The 18,800-nt window shown below is 39.7% G+C and overlaps 1 protein-coding gene across 4 annotated transcripts in view; it reads left to right on the top strand.

The window, feature by feature from the left end:
• RAD4 (DNA repair protein Rad4 family) overlaps nt 1–18,800 on the top strand; it is a 332,705-nt gene that overhangs the window by 199,624 nt on the left and 114,281 nt on the right. For all 4 annotated transcript variants that reach the window (XM_089372433.1, XM_089372434.1, XM_089372432.1 and 1 more), the window contains one exon: nt 17,547–18,371. In XM_089372433.1, coding sequence (XP_089228559.1) covers nt 17,547–18,371 — 825 coding nt within the window. The remainder of the gene's footprint in view (nt 1–17,546; nt 18,372–18,800) is intronic.

Here is an 18,800-nt window from a genome sequence, read left to right as displayed (position 1 = left end):
ATTTCTACTTTGCTGGCCACTTGAGATTGAAGTTAGTGATGCTTTTTGCGATGTTTCATCATGGATTGAATTTACATTGTATGTTATAGTGATTTTATCATTTGGCTTAAGTACTTCTAGTTGCTATCTATCCACTATTTTATAGTAGCGTAATGACATGTCTTCCAATCTATGTATTGGTGTCCAATTTTTTCCATGCTTGCGACATTTGTTTTCCTCCTTTTTGATTCACTACTAGATGTGTTTGAGTCTTTCTTTGCTTCATAAGTATATACTTTCTTATTGTTGCATTTGTGCATGTTGGAAATACTGAGAGGGGGGGTGAATCAGTATTCCTTAGCAATTAGCACTTTTAAATATTTTTAGAGCATTAGTTAATCTTCAATTATTATTAATGTTTATGCATTAACAATAGTAAATAAAAGAACACAGTAGACACAAGAATTTTAGGTGGAAAACCCCCTCCGGTCAAAAACCACTGAACACTTTTCTAATAAATTCTTTAATCTTCAGCGCCAACTGAAATGAAAGCAACAACTTCTTAGAATTCTAGAAAAACATTCTTCTCCAGCTCCCACTGGAAGGACGCCCCAACGCCCTGGTTTCTTCAGTAATCAACTGAATGGATGCCCCAACACCTTAGCGAGCCACAACTTGCCCTAGCACCACCCTACCACCCTGAAGTGTTCACAGGCCCCAACCTATAGGCGACTTCATACACCTGCCTAGCACCTCCCTGCCACCCTATAATGACTGAAATAAGACAAGACTGTGGATTCCCAAACTAGGGACAACAATCCACGATACTTTAAGATGTACAATAATTTTCGTGTACTTGACCAAATACCCAATCACTCTATGACCTGCAACTCAACCATGACATCATCCCAACAGTGACTCCTATACCTCCCAACACTGCCTCTTCGACTCTAGGCAAAATGACTCTTTTACAACTTTACAATGATGACTCTTTTACAAATGACTCTTGGCCTTGATACTTCTTCACAATATGTAGATGGTTGTCATGTCTTCAAAGGATGTCCCGCTGCAATGCTTCCTTTGATTTGATACTTTAGCTCTTGAATGCTTGCTTGAAGTTGTACTTGAATATTCTTCTACCTGCATGCAAAATTTGCCTGGGGAAACCAATCCCAAAACAAAACAAAATGCCCTTCAACGTACCTCTGCCTGCAAAACACATGTAAGTGCATAATAATGAATAAATACAAATTAAAATTACAATGCGTACCTAAAGTGTGCTTGTCACTTTTTTTGTTTACTTGTTGCAACAGTAGACAAAGACTCCCACTCTTGATATAGGCCTGGACTCTATGCAAGACTATATCCAAAATTGACCTAAAGATATATACAATAAAAACTGATGACAAACCCTAGACTTGTGATGGACCAAGTTCTAAGTACAACAATAGAGACCATTCTATCAACTATGACAAGACAAGTAACATGAACTTACAACATCATATAGATTTAGCAAACTTGGTGTAGCATCAAGAACATGTAGCATAAACTAGGTAGTATCAAGAATAGGACATCCGAAAAACTAATTGTGACATATAGAGACATAGAGATATAACTGAAACATTGTATATACTTACGTTGTCCTGCAAAAACATATGTTAGAGATGATACTCAAAATTCAAATGTAAACACTAATCATACATACCTTGCTGTAGGAGACTTACCCTTGACTGTTGATGTGTGGTCCTTACTGCAGTGATCCTTGAATGCATGCTTTTTCTTGCCTTTTAGGAGCTCGATATTCAATTTGTTTTATCTATGTAATTTCGGATCTCCAGGGTCTGAAATTTCGTCCTGTGATAGCCCTATGAGTCCTCTTTCCAACTCCATAGATCTGGTCAAGATTGGATTCTTCAAGAAAGAGTTATGCCCAATCTCCCACGATGACCTGTTTATAGCCTAATTCAGTAGAGCGAACTTGTACGAAGTGCCATGTGTCACTGTTGCAGCCTTCGGCCCTGAAAACGCTAAGCAACAAACTACAGTCCGTCCTCGTTTTGTGACTATTTACGAAATTTGAATCCAATGCTCAGAGAGAAAGTTATGACGATTTTCCCAACATAACCTGTTTGACATGGAATTCAGGAGCCTGCAAAAACCCTAACTTCCTCAGATCATATCTCCGAAAATATAGCGAACCAAGATCTGAAATTTGGTCACGAGGTTCACGACGATTTCGGCTCAAATGGGTTTTAATTTCAGCTTCTGAAGCTTCGCAGGAAAAATTTTATAGCGAAAATTCCACGATGACCTGTTTGAAGCCACAAAATCCCTACTAGAGGAGGATATGAGGGTCATTATTTATATGAATGTCTTGAGTTGAGAGGGTCCTCAACAAGTGAACGTTGGAGGGATTTTAGGAAAAAAAACATTATTAATTATTTACTATTCAATGACCACAACCAATTATGAGTGCCATGCCACAACCCCATAGGGTTTTAGCCCACTAACTGGGGTTACTAACTTCAAACACGAATATCTCTCAAACCGTGAAGAATTACGTGGCGTGCCATATATCAACGGAAACATATCGACGAGTAGAATCCATCTAGAAGATCCTTGACTCAGAATAGAGTAAGTTGTCAAGTCAAAATTCCCATGCAAGATCTGGGTAGCCCCTAGTGCTGCTTGGGTTGACATCAATGACAACCACTGATCAACAGTGCCCTGGTGACCAATTGTCTCCATAATATTTGCACTTGTTTACCTCTTTCTTATCTGGGTCTTGGTGCCGATTTTCATCTTCCCTTGTCAATGATGGCTTGTTATTTTTTTTTGTTCAATTAGTTTTCTTGCATGTCTAACATCCTCAACAATTTTACTGTTCCATGTTTTATTTCACTATGGATGTAATTTAACTCATATTACTTTTAGTAATTTCTCATTTGTAAATCCACTTTGCCTTGTTGCTACAACTTCCCATTGATGCCTATAGTCATCTACGCTTCCTTTTTGTTTAAGATGCACAATTTTGTTATACAAGTCATTGTCTTCTTCGTCATGGAACCTTTTTATTAAGGTAATTGTGAAAGCTTGCCAATGGAAAAAACAATTGTCACAATTTTGGATCACCATAGAAACCAATCATAAGCTTCCCTTTCGAAGTTGTTGGAGGCTATCATTTTCTTTTTTGATTATCTGGAGGGGATTTGATTCATAGGTACCTTCCATTTTTTTGATCGAGATGACGACTCCTTTATGATCCTTACCATCATATTTCGGTATTTTAAATTTTTTTTTTAATAGTCTCTATCTAGAAATTGTTGATTTCTGGTAGCATCGGATGTGCTCTAAACCTCAAAATTTGCAAGGAGGCTTGGACACATGTATTCCACAATACCTAGAAATCATTTGGGAAATTCCACTCGGAATTAGTTTTATTAAAATAATTAATTGTTTTTAATGAGTGCCTAAGTCTAAAATTAGGAAATTAAAATAATTAAAGGGTATTAATCAAACTGAGGGTGAAACTTCTAGATGAAGACGGAGATCGAGTCCAAATGATCTCAGCAATTGATTAGAATCTAATCTAGGTTGTTGATTACTCAAATGGAGGATTATAAGAAGAACTTCGATGGGCATTTGGAAATCACATCAGGGAGAGATCAAGAGATTGAATTTCTCAAAGAGGACAGCGCAGCAGCTAGAGAATCGATCGAGGATATTTCTTGTAGTGAGGGGCAGGGATAGTAGACCGGAGGAAGCTTTCTAGATTTGAGGAATGCAAGGCAGAGAAGGCAGAGAGTAGTTTAGTGAGGCAACATAGTGCCACGCAGAGCTTCAGAGGGAGTTGGAATTCTAGGTAGGAGAGATGGGATTCAGTGCAGGAAGCCGGGGTGTGAGACCGGAAGGCCTGGAGATGGAATCTCCAATCAGCAGGAGGTCAGTAGAGGGATTGATGAAGAGCCCAACTAGAGTGACACAGTTCTGCGTAGGGTTGACGTAGAGGCTGCGTAGTGGCAGCGTGGGGCCTGTCAATAGGCCCTATATCAGAATCGAATCTCCCAGAACAATGTAAGATTTCTCTCACTAACCTTTTTGCTAGTTTCTCTCTGTATTAGATAGCCATTTGGGCATCCAACGAATTGTACTTAGATTTACTACTGCTTAAGAATACAAATCCTCAGCTACTGCACCTGTTTTCCCACATTGGGTTTTTCCGGGGACATTTGTATAAAAATAACGGTGTCACTTGTGTTGTGTATTTTTTTCTTGCTCAGTTCTTGTTTCTGCATATAATTTTAATTGGTGAAGGCTGCACTGTATTATTTTCGGTATTTGTTGTAGGATGCAGTGAATAATTTGTTCAGTAATTTAACGAATAAAAGAAACTTAATCAGTTGCTGTAGTAGAAATTTGGGTCCTCCAAATTTTCACAGAAATCTTGTATGATACTTATTGCGCGAAAAAGATTATTTCTAGTTTTTCCTGATGTCCTTGTTCACTTGTAGTTTGTGGTTCTAGACTCCATTGGTCTTCAGTAGAATAATGGTTCTACAAATAATGTGTTTACATTTTCAGCTACTTGGTCAATTCTTTCGCCATGATAATTAAGTATTCTCATCATTTCACCTTTGTTGTTATTTCTCATTCTTAGTGTGGTTTTCCATGAACTCTCGCATTCTCCTAGTAACTTGTGATTTTTTGTCTTCTTTTTGTATTATTTTATTGATTTTATCCATTAACTCTTTTTGTCATTCTCCCAACTCTTTTTGTTCTCCTAATTCTTTTTTGTGCCTTCTCAACATTACTGAGATGATGTCTTGTGGTATTGACCTCATCTCTATACTGGTTAACTTTTGCAAGTAATTCTTTGTTCTTTTTCTTACTCGGTTCCATTCCTTTTTTTTAATATATATATATATATATATATATATATATATATATATATATATATATATATAAGTTTTTAAGTTTACTTTTATTTTTATAAAATATAACCCAAAAAAATAATGCATAAAGTCAACTTAAAAAAATGTGATGTGGAATTGTATGTTCATGTATGACGGATTCAGTGTGCGTGTATGGACATGACTTTATGAAGAGTTTTATGAGAACAATTAATTTATTTGGCAGCTGAGTATCTGACATCCAACAGAATATATGGTGGAAATAGTAGGGCGATGGTTGCAATTCGTGCAATGGCAATGCGGGATGTATGGAGCATGGAGTGTACAACAGAGCAATAGGTGGCAAGCACAAGATGTATAAAGCATAGGGTGTATGGTGAATTTTGATGGGGAAATGTGTGTGGAATAGGGATGTACAATATTGATGTGGACAATGAATTTGTTGGGGTATTTAAATCACGTTATCAACCAAGGATTTTGCTTTGATATGAATGTTATAAATCATTTCTGTTTATAATTGAAGGTAGATATTTATGTGGATATATAAAATATATTGATTGGTAAAAATGAATAAGAATGTTGATGTTACAATGAGCCTTGTGATGGTTTGCTTATATCATTGACTGGTCATGAGGTGAAGGGGTATGTATAGTTTGACTTTTCATTGACTAATTAATCTATTATTATTATGTTTATAGCAATGCAATGGAAATAACACATAATAAACTCTCTATTTCTTCTTCATTTCTTGAAAGTGCATTTGCCACCATATTATGTTTCCCTCTTTTGTAAATAATTTCAAAGTCATAACCTAATGTCTTTGTAAACCATTTTTATTTCTCTTATAAAGATAATCGATGTTCCAAGTACGTCAAACTATCATAATCTATTTTTACTTTGAAGTCTCTTCCTATTGGGTAAGGGCACTATTACACACCAAAATGGGTATCCCCACAGAAGAAAAGTTTTCTCTTGCATTTGATAGCCAATTGGTCAGCTAGATAACGAACAACACTTGCCAGCCACCATTAGCTGATGATATGCCATGTATCTCCACCACTTGCATCAGCCATGTGTTTCTCACCCATTCGACACTAGTACTTGGACAAAAGGCGAGCTACCATTCAAAAGTTACTTTGATCATTTTCCAATCGGGTGCTTGTACTTGTTTGTTTTTGGGCATTTAGTATGGATTATTGGGCGATCTGGAAGATTGGCAGACTTTGACTGTGATTTTGTTCTCTCACAATATTTTGGGGGGGTAATCTTTGAACCCAGTCTAGTGGGACCTCCCTTAAGGTCCTTTGGGTATAGGAGGGGTACTACTTGGGAAGCCCTGATTGCGATAAGACGGTTCCATCTTCCCATATGTCATAATTAAGACTTTCCATGTTAAATTACAAACCCATATTTCACCTCCATTCTTTGGATTCAACTTGCCATTTGTTCTTGGGGATTTGGCACTCATATGTTCACATACCTTTAGTAGGGCTCAAAAACTTAGCCCTGGTAGGTTGATGTAGCTAAAAGAAATAGAAATAGCATATCATGGCCACAACATAATGAAATAAAGAAAAATCAAAATGCAAAAGATGGTCAGGGACATAAAGAGTAGCACGTGGGAAAAAACCTAGCATGAGCTCTACCTCACTCATATGGCCATCACGTGGTTCCTAAGCACATCTTGCTCCATTACATTAAAAGAAGCAATGTTGCACGAAGCGGAAGCGAAGCGGAAGCGTTTTTTGGAAGCGGGGACGCTGAAGCGTCATTTTCCAAAAATCTAGGAAGCGAAGCGTCTGCAGAAGCGTCTGCTATATATATATTTATATTTTTTTGCATTTATACTCAAAACAAACATCCCAAATACCAAATTAATTGTAGAAGACATGAAAACATGCATATTTTTGCATAAATCAAGATAGATATAACATCCATTGTACATTAATGATTAATTATTCGAGCATCAACCATTTAGATGCATCAACCATCTAGAATCTAGATTCTTCTCCTCTTGTCTAGCCTTTGCCTCTACCTCGATTGTCTAGGGATATTAGTCAACATTGCCCAATTTTGATCAAACTACCTAATTCAAGACTTAAAATATGGTAGAAAAAGCTTAACATGCTTGATCGATGATTTTGACTTGATTGAAAGGTGATTTTTTGCTAAGGGCGTGCCACGTGACAAAGGAGTTCAACAATTAACACCACCAACACTAGGGTACATATAGGGCTTGGTGCTCTTGATTAAATGCTAATCGCATACCTTCATACTTGATATAATCTAATGAAATGCCACAATCCCATTGATCCTGAATTCTTGAAAACTGTTAAGTCTGCTGAATTTTGAATAGAATATGAAATTCTATTTTCTCCATATGAAGTCCAATGAGGCTGGAACCACTCTCAAACATCCTGAGTCATTTCATGGTAATGTTAAAAATTTAAGTAAAATGATGAAAATGAAAAATAAAGGAGAATGTCACTTTTACTTTAAGAATTTAACATTACCATGAGGGAGCATCTGCTATATTTATATATTTTTTTTGCCTTCATTCGTCACCCTAACCCAAGGTGGACCCACCCCCAACAAGCAAACTCACCTAAAATTTAAAAAAAAATGAAAAAAAAACGATTTTCTAAACGCTTTTCTAGAAGCGTATGGAAGCGTACGCTTCCTCCTCCGAAGCGCCACGCTTCCGAAGCCCGAAGCGCCGTACGAAGCGCGCTTCGGCGCTTCCGTACAACGCTTCCAAATTTCCAGGAAGCGTCTAAAAATGCCGAAGCGGCGCTTCCGAATTCGGAAGCGCCGCTTCCGGCCAAGCTTCCTAGGCGCTTCCGTACGGGACGCGCTTCGGGGCTTGGAATCGGGGGGGGGGGCGCTTCGTGCAACTATGAAAAGAAGAAACCCTTGCATGCCCCAACCTCGATGAGTGAATAAATTGTCTCATGTTAAAGGGGTAATATGGCTGCTACATCATACAAAGCAAGCCCTAACCTTTGAGCTATTAGTAGTAATATAAAGAAAAATCAAGAAGTAAAGGGTGCACAATAAGGGTTGAAAAACAAAGGTCGAGCTAGTAACGCATGCATTCAACGAATGCTCTTTCCTCACATCTATATGCTCAAGATGTAGACACCGCCATTGGAATGTCCATTTGACCATGGCACTTACCATTGCCATCATTATTATTCACTAAAACCTATCAATTGAAGGGTGGACTAGGGAAATGTTACTTCCCCTTAGGGTTTAGAAGCACCTAATAGGGTTGACCTTTAGCCACCCCTACCTAGGGAGAAAACACCATTGCGAGATCAGGGTCCTGATTTTTGAAGGGGATCCTTGTTTGAAGTATTAAATTGCCCTTAACATTCAAGTTTGGTTCACTTAGATGCATTATTGATCTTGGTCCCTGACAACTGGTTGCTTTCATTGGAATCCATGTTCTTCTTGTCAGACGGTTCAATAGCCCAAGTCTTGGGCACCTACTCCATAGGTACCCAAGCCCTTCAGAGAAGTACATTGGCTTAAACAGGTGAAGTGTTGAGACTTTTGAGTTTCTTAGCAACATCATTGGATGGCACATGTCCCAGATTACCTCCAACACCCAAGACTTTGGTTGACTTGACCCAAATTTGAGGATTCTTCATGATGACACAATTAGACCCAGCATGCCCCCAGGCTGCCCTTGACACAGCTCGATGGGAAAAAACTTATTCAGAGCCCATATGAGGATGATCTTACACTGAGATATTAGGGAGGGCTTGTTGCACTAGAGGAAACCCTTATGTTGGAGGAGAGGAGGCCACTTTTGGCAGCTAGAGACCTATGGAGACCACTTTGTGGCACCCCAGCTAGACCTTGGGAGCCCACAAGAGGAAATGTAGTATCCCGAATGGGAAATTACAGGTATTTCCTTGAATTGCCTATTAAACAAAATCTTTACAGCCAAATCATCATAAATTTAACATAACATTGCCATGTAAAATAAACGATCAACATGCGATAAACAAGTACACATTAAACTGGAAACAATCTCAACTTTATTATTATATGAAACACATGCAGATAAACTGAGAATAGTTGAAACTAGAAACTGACCTCCAAGATAATTTGCTGCATTGCACAGGCCCTCCAAACTGACATGAAATGCACTGCTAAGCTCTCCTGTGAATTTTGGATGAATTCACCAAGGGGAGATGGGGTACTCGACCAATCTCACTAAATCACCTGAGGGTTTTCGTCCCGGGGCTACCAATGAAGTAGAGAACCAGGTTCTCAATGTTAGTTTTTGTAGCATTAAAGGTGTTCTAGTCTCGAAACTTTGTGGATAGGATAAAACACATGAGATCTCCAAAACCCTAGAAATCATTTCTGGAAATTCCACCTAGAAGTGTCTCAATTAGATTATTGGCTGATTTTTAAATATTAACTAAGTTTAAACTTAGGGAATATGGTTAATTAATCAGTATTAATTGAGATAAGCCGAGACTTCTTTAGAAACTCACATGGATCAACTCTGATATGATCTTAGCACTTGATTAAGATTTAATCTTGGTCGTTGGTACTCCAACAGAGGATTATAAGAAGAAGCTGATGGGTAGATGGAGAAAACACTTGAGGAGTTCGATTTTCCAGAGAGCCAGTAGTTGTCAGAAGAGTTCAAGCTTCAGAAAGAAGCAGAGACAGAGGGGCAGGGACACTGAGGCTAGAGGAATATTTTCCAGATCTGGAGAGTGCATTGCAGAGAGGCAAAAATAGCCATAGTGAGGCTGACGCAGGGTTTGCACAAAAGCCTCTAGAGGTAGTTCGATTTCGTTGGAGAAGCTGAGTTTCAGTTCCAGAGGTTGGGAAAGTGTTCCAGAGGGCCAGAGAGAGAGTTTCTCATTTAGTGGTAGAGAGGACTGCTTGAGGAGCAACTGATTTACGCTGTATGTGGAATCCCTCTGATACCATGTGAAAATTCCTGAATCTAATACATCAGAAACCCCTATTGCAATTACTAGTTTACAATCTCCTACTTGTTCTTTGCATTAACAAGTTATTTAATTTCATAAACATCGATGTAAAAGCTATTGCAGCCTACACAAATATACAGAGCATGAACTGAAATAAACTGAGACAATAACACAAGGGACACCGTTATTTTTGGACAATCGTCTCCCTAAAAACCCAATTTGGGAAAACCGGTGCAACATATAGAGGGTTTGTATTATTAAGCAAATTTTGTGAATACAACTAGGGTGCTAGAAATTCTAACCCAACAGAGAATTTCCTCGGCAGTAGTACCTCTATTCGGAGACAGATATTCTGACAAATTAGCAAATGGATGATCAACCCCACAACGACTCTGACTGTTCCCTGTGCTGGACAACGAAAGATGCTCCAAGCACTGCTCTGGAACTGCGTCACTCAAGGAGCTGTATCACCCCAACAGTGAGCCTCCCTTGCTCAAAAATTCGATTCTGTTGATCTGCTCCGAGTCTGCTCCACAAAGTCTCCCCAACATTGCCTCTGAGGCCCAGTCTACGGCTTCTGCGTCACCTGCGTCAGCCCTCTGCATCCTCTGTGTCAGCTCTTCGGCCTCTGCGTCAACCCTTCTAGGGCCTGCGCTGTCTCTCTCGGCACTGCGCTGCCTCTCTGCTATGTATTCTTCAGCCTTGGATGAAAATCCCTTGCTGAACTTCCCCTCGCTGCAACTCCAATCAATAACTCGATTTCCTCAGCAAACCTTGCCCCAGAAAATCGAACTGACTAATCTCTCTTGGTGTGTCTCCAACTACCCTCAAGCCTCCTCTTATACTTTTCCTGTTGATGAATCAACGACCAAGATTAAGTCCCTAATCAATGACTAAGATTAAATTAGACTTGATCCTCATCACTTAAAAGTTTCTCACCCATATTCTTATTAATACCCATTAATATTTTTAGTTTCCTAAGTTTAGAGTTAGGAACCGATTAAAAATATTAATTATTTTAATAACTCATCATCCGGGTGGAATTTCTCCAAACGATTTCTAGGTTCTGGAGATCTCATGTATTCTAGCCCCTCCACAAAATTTCGGAGCTAGAGCACATCCGATGCTACCCAAAATCAACAGCAGAGATGGCAACCAGTGGGTTGAGAGATTAGGACAAGAATGTGATTTGGAAGGCAAGAATGTCGTGCCTTCTAGATGAGCATTTTCTCAAGGCCTATGTCGACAGCGTGGTGGCTGAGCCTGCAGATCCAGAACCGCTAAAGAAGTACAGGGGAGAAATGGTGAAGGCCAAGTTGATGATCTTAGATGGAGTAAATGATCACATGGTATGTCACATCGCTAGCAAAGGGATTGCTAAGGAGATGTGGGATGGCTTGGCAACCCTGTATCAAGGATCTTCCAAGCAGCGGAAGATGTACTTAGAGTGGAAACTGAGATCTGCACAGATGCAGAAGGGGGAGTGCATTGATTTGTTCCTCACAAAGTTTTCGGAGACTCGGGACGAGTTAACAGTTGTCGGGTCTACACCTTAAGGTTCTGAGATGGTGAGATTGGCCCTAAATTCAGTCTCAGAAGAGTGGCAAGTCTTTGTACAGAGCATCCTAGGTAGGACAGCTTTGCTAGATTGGGATAGTATGTGGGCAACTCTCAAGCAGGAAGAGCTGAGGAGAGATCTAGTCAAGTGTAAGATTGACAGAAGGAACAATAGTGGGTCGAAAGCCCAAGGAGGAGGAAGAGAATGCAACCCTTGCATCCAAGGGGCAGCAGGAGCATCGAAGGCGGAAGAAGGACGTCTCGAAGATCAAATGCTTCAGGTGTGGTGAGATGGGTCACTATGCAACATAATGTCTTGCTAGGCGGGACACAAATGAGAAGCACGATCCGAAGGCTGGCCCTGCGAAGATCGAGGAGGAGTTTTCCATGACAGCTGAGATACCTCTAGGAGGGAGGTGGGCTGATTTAGAGCTATAGTTCGAAAGAGCTGTAGATGGGTAGGATCCTTGAGTAGCCCACCACTCGGATCAATTCCTTGCTACGGGAACCCATATAAGAAGTAGCAGGATGGACCAGTGTCAGTTGGTGCAGAGGAGTGTTGGAGCGGCAGATGCAGTGGCTAGAACGCCAAGTCTGAACAACGTAGTGCAGAGTTGTAGCATTGTAGGGAGGCACAGTGCAGTAGCAACAACAGCGTAGTGGCTTCAGAGGGATAGTGTGGGACTAGCAACAGTCAGATCTTCAACATGGAGATGCATCTATGTTGAACACTTATTCAAATTTTGGGATATTTTCCAGTTGTAGTGTAGATGAAGTATTAGCAGTGGCAATGCTAGCAGCAACACAAATGTAGCACTTGAGAGGGAGCTATAGTACGAATGCAGTGTTGATAGTGGCCGGGTCAACAACAATACAATTGCAGTAGTAGCGCAGTAGTTGGTGGACAACATGTTAGACATCAACAACACAGGGGGTGATGTTATGAAGTTAGGGTGATGTGCTAGAGCACATTCCTTGCTAAGAGAGAGTGTTGATTTCTGGTAGCATTAGATGTGCTCTAAGCCTCAAATTTTGTAGGCAGGCTTGGGCATATGTATTCCAAAGAACCCAGAAAGCGTTTTGGGAAATACCACCCGGAGACAGTTTTATTAAAATAATTAGTTATTTTTAATGAGACCCTAAGTCTAAACTTAGGAAATTAAAATAATTAATGTGTATTAATCTAACTGTGAGTGTAACTTCTAGAAGAAAACGAGGATCAAACAGAAATGATCTTAGCCATTGATTAGCTTCTAATCTGGGCCGTTTAATGTCAATGAGAAGATTATTTAAGGAGGCTTGAGGGTCATTTGGAAGACACACAGAGAGTTTATCAGTCAGATCAAATTGCTAAGGCTAGAGCAGCGTAGTGATTTCGTGGTGATCACGCAGAGAGGGGCAAAGATAGTTTTGGCTGGAGGATTTGCTCCGGAGCCAAGAATACGTAGCAGAGATGCAGAGAAAGACACAGAGGAGGCAACACAATGCTCAGTGAGGGTGAGGCAGAGCTAGGAAGGGTTGACGCAGAGCTAGGAAGGGCTCATGCAGAGCAGCGCGGTGCCTTCCAAGCAAGAGTCCGAAATTTTGCTGGGGGTTTGATGTTCTGAGCCGAGAGGGCTAAAGTCAAAGCTTCTGAGAGAAAATCGATCCAGCAGAGAGGTGACGTAGTGCCTCAAAGGCAGTGACGCAGGCCCACGTAGTGACTGCGTAGGGGCAGCGCAGAGGTAGTCGGGGACTCGTTGGTTCAGCTGCCAGATTAGCCGAGACTTGCAGTGTAGAGTGAGGTAATCTCACTAATTTCTTCTGTTGAGTGATATTCTCTGTACTGGATTGCCAGCAAGGCATTTGGAATTTGTATTCAGAAATAACTTCTGCTTAATAATAAAACCCTCAGATCTGTTGCACCGATTTTCCCGCATTAGGTTTTTCTGAGGACATTTGTCCAAAAATAACGGTGTCATTGTGTTATGTTTTCCTTCTTTCTCGTTTTCTTGTTTCTGCATTATATTTAATTAAGTGACGACTACAATGTATTTATTTTGATATTTTCCGTAGTAAACTGCAAGTAATTTGTTTAAAGGAATTTACAAATAGGAGAAATATCATCAGTTGCTGCAGTAGTGATTCGAGTTTAGGAATATTCACACAATACCCTTGCAAGACCAAGTCTGACCATTCCTGATGATGTGTTTCTTTTGTCCAAGTCAAACCCTATCAAATATCTTCCAACAACACAACTTCGACCCCCAACTAACGAATTTCAGCCTCTACTGCAGGTCTGAAATTTTCGGTCCCCTGTAACTGCTATTGCATCCACATGTGTGAGAAAAATTTAACCAAGGCCTCCCAACAACTTCACTTGACTTGCTTCCTTGTCTAGGGTTAGTAGGTGACATATTAGACCTTTCTTCCAGTAGATTTGGTCCTCTTGTAGCAATAACAAAATTTCTACCTTGAAGCAACAAATCCTAGCCTTCCTTCTTCACACATGTGAGAGAGAATTAGCCCATAAACTATCTTTCTTCGTCCTGCTTCTTCGCTCGCCTTCTTGGGCTTCTCCTTCATTTGGATGATGAGAAGTGAGTGAGACCAAAGGAGATTGAGTTTTCTCCTTTATATAGGCTTCTAAGGTGGACGTGGCTCCTCAAAATAGGCCGACTTCTTAGCTGTTAGACTGACTTGGCCTTGAAGGGTATTTTGACACTTTTAAATACAAAAATAATTCTTTTTACAAGTTACAATGTGCCATTGTGCCCGATGGGGTCTTCAACTTATGACAATGATCCTTTTGACTTCTTGACCTAGGAAAAACCTTTAAGCACTCAATGGGTGCTTGACCTCTAAAATAAAAGACCTTGAGCATGAATCCCATGCTCAAAAATAACAATAATAATCTTTCATTTTAAAATATACAAGAATCAAAATTACATTTCATATTTATGAAGACCGAACCTAGGTACACATTTTTCAACAGTGAGAGGTGCATGGTTGATGCATATGGTGGAGGCATATGGCATATCATCATCGAGAAGTGAATGTCAGGGGCTATCGATTGACTGGCTATCAAATGTAGGATAATTTTTTTCTCTATAGGGTTACCCATTTTGTTGGGTAACATGGCCCACTTGATAAATTCACCTCTCCACAAATTGGCCTCCTTTGTGCTTCAACAACTCAACCTCTCCATTCCCTAAACCGGACCTCTTGGAACTAGTCTCGTAATTTCCCTGCATTGTTCCTTCCTTCTCTTTAGTCTAGCTGAGCCTCTTGCTCTAGAGAAAATTACTTCCTCCCCTTGAGAAAATTGCTCTCTCAATGTTGTATAGTTGTGTTGTGTTTTCACCTATCCATAAGGCTTCTTTTATAACTTCATTAAGCCAAATTCCTAACCCTAATCTCGTAGGTGATTGATGGCCGAGATTAGATCTCACCTCATTTGAGATTGATGATAGAGATCATATCTAAATCACTCAAATAATTAAATTATTTATCCTTAGTACTTTGGCTTAATAGTCCACAATAAATAATTGATTTTAATTATTGAAATTTTCCTAAATTAGACTTATGAAAGAAGTCATAAATCACTTACTCCACCAAGCAAGCACCTAAAGAGGCATACAACCATCTTCTACATGCTAAGAAACCAAGCTTATATAGAAGACCTTTCAAAGCTACCAAGAACTTCAACATCCCTGTCATTACTAGATGCATTGTCACAAATCCCAATGTGGTGACAAATATCTTGATGAAGTGCATGGTTCTTAAGAACAATGAAATGGATCACGATGTTGATTGGTTGAGCGAAATGTAGGCACACAGATCCCAATGTAGCATAATTGATCCCAATGCAGCATAATTGATCCCAATGCAATGTCATGGATCTTGCAGCATGGTATGTGGATTCCAATGTGTGGTGCCCTCTTGTAGTGGTGGGTCCAACTTTTTGACATGCCATTAGGTGGTATACAACCATCTTCTACATGCTAAGAAACCAAGCTTATATAGAAGACCTTTCAAAGCTACCAAGAACTTCAACATCCCTGTCATTACTAGATGCATTGTCACAAATCCCAATGTGGTGACAAATATCTTGATGAAGTGCATGGTTCTTAAGAACAATGAAATGGATCACGATGTTGATTGGTTGAGCGAAATGTAGGCACACAGATCCCAATGTAGCATAATTGATCCCAATGCAATGTCATGGATCTTGCAGCATGGTATGTGGATTCCAATGCGTGGTGCCCTCTTGTAGTGGTGGGTCCAACTTTTTGACATGCCATTAGGTGGTATACCCTTATATTTCTTCCAACACAGCATAATAAAGGTTAGTTTTGAAATTCGGCTAGTTTATCATGGGGGATCAATAATTAACCTTTATAAATGTGTGAAGTCCTAGGACAAAGTGTATTTCTCAACTCACTGAGTAAAAAATAGGCGATGTGATGGAAAATAATGAAAGGGGAATGGGAAGACTTCATGTGCTGATCCACAAAGTCACATAATGATGTATGAGTCTTATAATTTTGATCATCTAGCTTTCAAGAGCTAGGAATTTTATGTATAGAAGCCTTTAAAGAGGGAGCTTAGCCTTCAGTTGCCTTTCCTTCACACTGTTTCTTACTACCCCTTTTTCCTTTTTCTTTCAGTGTTGATTTCATTGATCAAGTCCCTTTTTTCTTTAGATATTCATAGACAACCATGGGACTAGGGGCAATGGCCTTATAACAAAGTGGCATTCACTCAAGCTTTACATTTTAATGGCTTTTAACCTTACGGTTCTCCACCTCTTAGCCTTTGTGGCTTTAGTGACTTAGGCTTTTCTTCATTTAGACCCTTTTGGTGATCTTTGATAAGTCAAACATGAAACGGGATAGTGTTTTATGGATGGGATGGAGTGAAGGGGGAAAGCAGAAGGTGTTAATTATGGTTGGGTTGTGAAAGATACTACCATAACTAGTTTCCCAGCAGTACAAACTGACCCGAGAAATGACAATACTTAAAAGGACAACCTGCCCCCTATGGTACGATAAATCTGTAACATCATGAAGAGTTATCCGATCTCAATTTAGAGCTTTACCACTTTCATGGCTTAATCCAAAAGTTACAGAAGCACATCCAAGTAAGAACACCAATGAATGGTATATCAAAATAGAACATGCTGAAATAAACTGTACAATCCATGCGTGTATCTATCAATCTGAGAGGTGAGGGTGGAGCATCTGATATACCACATTTGAGCTAGCACAATGATATGTCTGAAGGTGAAACTGAGAGATCTGCCTGAGCCTTGGGAGTCTGAGCAGGAGGGCTCATGAAATCAGCAACGATACACCCTTGTGAGGGTACCTATAGGGTAGTTACCCCTTGGGGAATATCAATATGAATTGTCTTGTGTATGTGTAGTATTTTCTAGTTAAACTTAATGTCCAATTAGCCTAATCAACCATGGCTATCCTTAGTTTAAAGGAAGAATACCTTGTTACAGTTAAAAACGAATTAAGTACTTCGCATCTTTGGAGCTTGCTTTGTGTGTACTTTTTAAGAAGTGGGTTTGTGTCCTCTTTACTAGTTTGCTATAGTGGATGTTTCAACTCATTCATCATATCTGGGTGTTACACTAATTGGGTGTCTCAAGTCATTCCTTATTATGTTTAATGTTATTGATTGACATGTTTGAGTCTTGAGCATGATCTAGAAATGGCAGCTTGGGGGCTGTAAAAATTAAGGTTGTAATATCAATCTAGGCTATTACATCATTGAAAATACCCTGAAAGGAGTTCTAAGATGCAAAATCCAAATCTCTTAACTGGGGCTCTTTATCGTGTCAGTTGTCTTGGTGTTTTATCATACCTTGAAGTGACTACCAATATTTTGGTCAGTCCAATCAAGTAAAGAATATCATTGGAGTAAAAGGAAACATATGTTGCTACAGTTAAGAGAGAAATCTTGATTTTGCATCTTCGAGCGATTAATTACCGTTTATTTTTCATTTTTCAAATAATGGTTTTGCAGTCTCATATCTATCTGCTGTAATAGCTGTTTCAATTCATTCTCTTGGCTGGGTTTTACTGATGCTTTAAGAGACTAGAGTTTCATATGCTTTTGTTTAAGACTCACCTATATGCTTGACTGGCAGGTATGTTTCAATACTTGATGTGGCCCCTCTCAAGCCAGACACTGAATCTTTGGATGCTTCTGCAAATTGGAATTCTGATACAGATACTGAAAGTGGATGGAGCATTCCTCATATGAACACCACTAAAACAACAACAGCGAGTCTTGGCCAAATTCTTGCTAGGTGTCCTTCTCAGCTATCTCCACGAGACATAGTAACTGAAGATTACGGAGGGACTGAAAGCCATGGAGGTAGAGGGTTTGGGAGTACAAGAGGTGGTGACAGTGGGAACTGCCTTCCACGGGAAAAATCATTGGAAACATCCTACACTGAGGTTGAATCTGCAGATGCAGCATCAAAACATACAGGGACAGGATATGGAAATTCAGAGGTAACCTATAGTGAAGGCCAAGAGAAAGGAACTATTAAAAGAAAGGGTGACCTTGAATTTGAGTTAGAGTTAGCAATGGCTCTATCAGCTACAGCAGTAGAAGCTCAGAGCAATGTTAATAATGAAAACAATATTGCTTGCAAGGAAAGACATGACACAACTCGGATAGACATGCCTACATCTACAAGCGTGAGGAGACATGATACTAAAAATTCCAGATTGGGTGCTCGGCAGAGAAACACTGCAGTATGGTCGAGGAAGCTGGTCCCTTATCTCTACTGGGCAGAGGTCTATTGTGAAGGAGAAACATTAACAGGAAGATGGGTGCATGTTGATGCTGCAAATGGTGTTATTGATGGTGAGCATAAAGTAGAAGCAGCTGTGGCAGCGTGCAAAAGGCCTTTACGTTATGTACTTGCATTTGCTGGAAATGGTGCCAAGGATGTTACACGCAGGTGTAGTTTTATCTTCTCTTTCAATAGAGCTTTGATATCTGATTTAAAGTTGAAACATTCATCCTACACAGGAGATTCTCTGCAATTTTAAAGGAAAGTGCAGATGGTAAACTGACAACATCTTTACTGCTAACGCATTCAGCAATCATTATAATGGTATAGTTGGCACTATGATTACGAATCCAATTTTTTGACCGTGGAAACAATATTCTTGCTGTGGGACCATCCAAAATTCAAATGTCTTTCCTTTACATCTGTGGTTAACTGCTATGTTTTTTGCAATTTTAGATCTCACATTCCCTTAATGAACTTCTGTCAGAATGAAAACAACATTAAGAGGTAGATAACCGGATTCGTCCTATAGGCCCCACGAATGTCGAATCCATCGTGTCCGACACGATTCTCTCGAGATTTGTGTCCAAAAACCAT

This window comes from Pinus tabuliformis, chromosome 8, assembly GCF_031772625.1.
Source record: "Pinus tabuliformis cultivar Carrire ecotype Pingquan chromosome 8, CPIR1, whole genome shotgun sequence".
NCBI lineage: Eukaryota > Viridiplantae > Streptophyta > Pinopsida > Pinales > Pinaceae > Pinus > Pinus tabuliformis.
This window is presented reverse-complemented; position numbering and strand designations above follow the sequence as displayed.